This window comes from Pistacia vera, unplaced genomic scaffold (genome assembly GCF_008641045.1).
Source record: "Pistacia vera cultivar Batoury unplaced genomic scaffold, PisVer_v2 Contig63, whole genome shotgun sequence".
NCBI lineage: Eukaryota > Viridiplantae > Streptophyta > Magnoliopsida > Sapindales > Anacardiaceae > Pistacia > Pistacia vera.
The window spans coordinates 290429-294062 of record NW_022196479.1 but is presented as its reverse complement, the minus strand read 5'-3'; the positions used below and the strand labels follow the sequence as shown (position 1 = coordinate 294062).

Sequence of the window (3634 nt, the reverse complement as noted above, 5' to 3'; positions counted from 1 at the left end):
AAAAATAAGGATGGGAATGAGTATTTCAATTCAGGAGATAATGTAATCAGATGTGGACGAATAATATATTAAAAGATAATACAATTTACGGAAAATGTTGCACTGTCATCGTTTCTACACTCACAATCTCTTCTTATAAATTTGATATAATAGTTTATAATTCAATTTATAATAAATCTTACATAGATCTTACTTAATACATTACAAATGACTAATTATAAATTGTTATATCANGCTGAGGTTGGAGATTGTGGTGGCTAGGGTTTCAAAAATTGAAAGGAAATTGTGGAAGAATTTTAGGGTTTCTGATTTAGAATAAACTGAAATTGATTTGGGATGTGGGTTTTACCGTTTTAGCGCAAATGGGAAATTTGAAATTTAGGAGTTTGCAATTTTTTTTTTTTTTTTTTTTTTTGAAAAACGTAGGGGTAAGTGACGTGGCAGATGAGGTGGCACTGCCATGTCATCTGCCACGTCATGATGTAAGAGAATGAAGTAAAAATATGGTGTAACCCTAGCATTACTGCTATTTTAACTAGGCAATCCTCTTGAGTCAAAAATGGACTGGCTGAATTGTGAGATCACAATAAGATTGAATTTTAGAGATCATTAATTAATTTATTGTGAACACCGTCCAATCACACCGCCGATTAATGAAATATTGCGGCTTCACAATACAAATAGTCAGACACACGTGTTTGCCGTAAAATCAGAATTCTTATCTTAGAAATTCTCAAATTCAATACTTCGTACAAATTCAATACTACGAAGAAGTCAAGCCAGAGATAATTAGATAGGCTTCTTTACTTGACGAGATCGAAGTGCCAAACACGTGTAGCCGACTATATATCCACATGCATCGTTGTTTATTAGCCCTTGAAAAAATAATTACAACCAGACTAGCTACCTCAATGACGAAGAGAAATTCTATTCAAGGTTGGGCTGAGTGCGCATAAACAAATGTCTATTGGAATCAGGATTAACGAACGTTGATTATCATATCTTTATTATATATGTATAGTATAAATATTTATATATATGTTGAAGGTATACTGACTTGATCACCAGAGAATATCAAGCACTAATGGCAATATATGTATAGTATCCTATCTTTATTATATATGTATAGTATAAATATTATTCCATGATCAGTTATTTCTACTTGTTTTGCAGGTAATATTTATCATGAGAATTGTAAGTTGTTGTAATGTTATTATCACAGAGAAAGATGTAAGGTGTTATGCTTAAAAAATCAGGGCTGACATAAGCTTACATCCGCGAGCACCAATCAGAGTTAAGGAAGGCTTTGCGTCACCTAGAATATGCCAAGTCGCCCCAAAACAGAAATAATATAGTCGTCATTAACTCAACCGACTCATGTTTTGTCTGTGAATAAATTTGGTTTGCACATCTATCCAAACCCCATATAATTTAAAGATATTTCCTAAGTTGTCAACCAATGAGATGCAAGGAAAGACTTGCACGGCACCTACCCACTTGAAGACTTATAATCATTATCTTGAACTCAGCGACTATAAATAGAAGCCTCCCCTCACAAAATCGAGATCAAACTCTCTGAATTCAACAAAACAAATAGCAAAGACAACATACGGGAAAAAGATTGGCTTAATATTCGCTATGAATACCAAGTTCTTGTAATTCTGTTTGCTGTTCATGACCTCTTGTAACTTGGCTAATCACCAAGAACACTCATATAAAAGAAAACAGTGGATATAGAAATCGCTTTAAGTATCCGAACTACTGTAAAAATTTTCATCGTCTCCTTTATATTAAGTCTTTGGATGCTACTGTGACCTTTAACCAAATCCCTTAATTAATCACGCGTAATTTTTAAGACCTTCTTAGCAATTTGCACGTACGAGATCGTTGGTGTCAAAATCATACATCAACATAAGGCTACTTAAATGGCTGTCTTTGGATCATGTAAATGGAGAAAATTAAATTAATGATGACATTATCGAATATAAATTAAATAGCAGCAAATTAAAACCCGCAATTAGACATTATAATGTGAAAAATTCGAGTGGAAACTTGAGAAATTTGCGCGGAAGATGTATGATTAGCCATTGAAAAGGTTGTGATTAAGGTATAGTTATCTTGAGAATTTAATAAATCTTACCAGCCGAGGGTCTTTTTTAAGAATAAACGTGTTTAATGGCTTAAAATCGACTCGTGCAGGTCATCATAGTGTAAAAATGGTGGCCGGTTAGCTAGAGAGTACAGTTCTTTGAAACGGTAATTTCTGCTAACAAAATATTTTGTGTTAGCTCGCCGCAACTTATTATTGATTTCCTAAGTCTGCCAAATCAAAACCTTCTTTTAACTTTATCTTCACATATAATTATATATAAATATATACTGAGTTGCCTTAAACAGCAAGAGCAAATGTTTTTGCTACAAATGATTCGTATTCGAACACTTCAAGGCAAATTTTTTTTATATTGAATGGGTCGATGGAGTTGTAGAAAGTACACTGGGTCATAATAAACTTTAGAAAGGAACAGGTCTCAATTTTTGTGATTGAAGAAGATTTCAGTATAACAGTGACCCACGCTGTGCATATTGAGAGAAGGATCAATAAGTTCAACTTCAGCATGGAACACTTAAACATAACCATATCGTAGCTAGTAAAGGGCCTAAAGGCTAAGGATAGTTCTATATTTTAGGGAAAATAAATACTAAAGATTACATCAAATGGAACTCAAATAAGATGATCTTAGCCATCTCCACAGCTTGAAAAAAGAGTACCCCAGTAGAAATAGCCACACTCAGCGCCACCACAGCTATCATCCCTAACGCAAAACCTGGCCTAATTTTCTTCAAATAATTCTGCAACAACCCCATTGCTTCACAAACATCTTCATTATAGTGCAGATAATATTTCTTTTCCCACTCCATCCAATTCGAAGGCGGATCACGACTTGCCTCCAACAGTTTCTTCTCCTGAATGCGAATTCGCAGCACAATCATGTTATCATCCACCAGCCTTCCCTCATAATCTCGTCCCTTCGATCCTCCACTCGCGCCCATGCTTAAGATATAGGGCTTCTTCGAGTTGTTCTTTCGACATGGCGACAAGCAAGAAACTTCATGATGGTGACGAAGAGTAGAGGTGGAGGATAAGAACTTGGTTGCTTCCATTCTTGAAGATAGTTAATTACGAACTGGTAGCTCCATGTAACCATCATTTATAGCGGCGTAGATAAGCAGTTGCGTGTTAAAATATGAAACTTAGATGGCAAGCGGAAATTGGAAACCGTGTCGATGAGAAGACGTGGACGTGGTGTAATTACTGGGCATGTATTTGCACAGTTGCAGTGGCTTTCCAAGGAAGGAAACGTGGCGGGCGTGTGCTTTATTGCTTTTACAGTAAACTTTTAGGTGGGAGAACTTTTAGTCGGAAGTCTTCAACGACTTAAAGGAAGCAGAATTGGGAGAGAATATGACAAAAAGGAGAGAAAAATTGATACTAATCTGCGGCTGTGAGCTTTAAAAAAAGTTGGTATGGCAAGAATAATACAAATTGTACAGAAATGTTTATACAGAGAGAAGGAAGATGAAAGAATACAGGTATACTAATATGTAAAGTCAATCTCAATATACGTATAACTAG

The 3634-nt window shown here is 35.2% G+C and overlaps 1 protein-coding gene across 1 annotated transcript; it reads right to left on the bottom strand.

The window, feature by feature from the left end:
* Positions 1 to 2706: 2706 nt before the first annotated feature.
* LOC116111195 lies at positions 2707 to 3162 on the bottom strand. Its single transcript, XM_031397391.1, has one exon. It carries the CDS (start codon positions 3160 to 3162, stop codon positions 2707 to 2709), a length of 456 nt encoding a protein of 151 aa, XP_031253251.1.
* Between the last annotated feature and the right edge of the window lie 472 nt (positions 3163 to 3634).

Coding starts and splice junctions, on each gene's coding strand:
- LOC116111195 (XM_031397391.1), bottom strand. CDS start 3,162: ATGGAAGCAACCAAGTTCTTATCCTCCACCTCTACTCTTCGTCACCAT.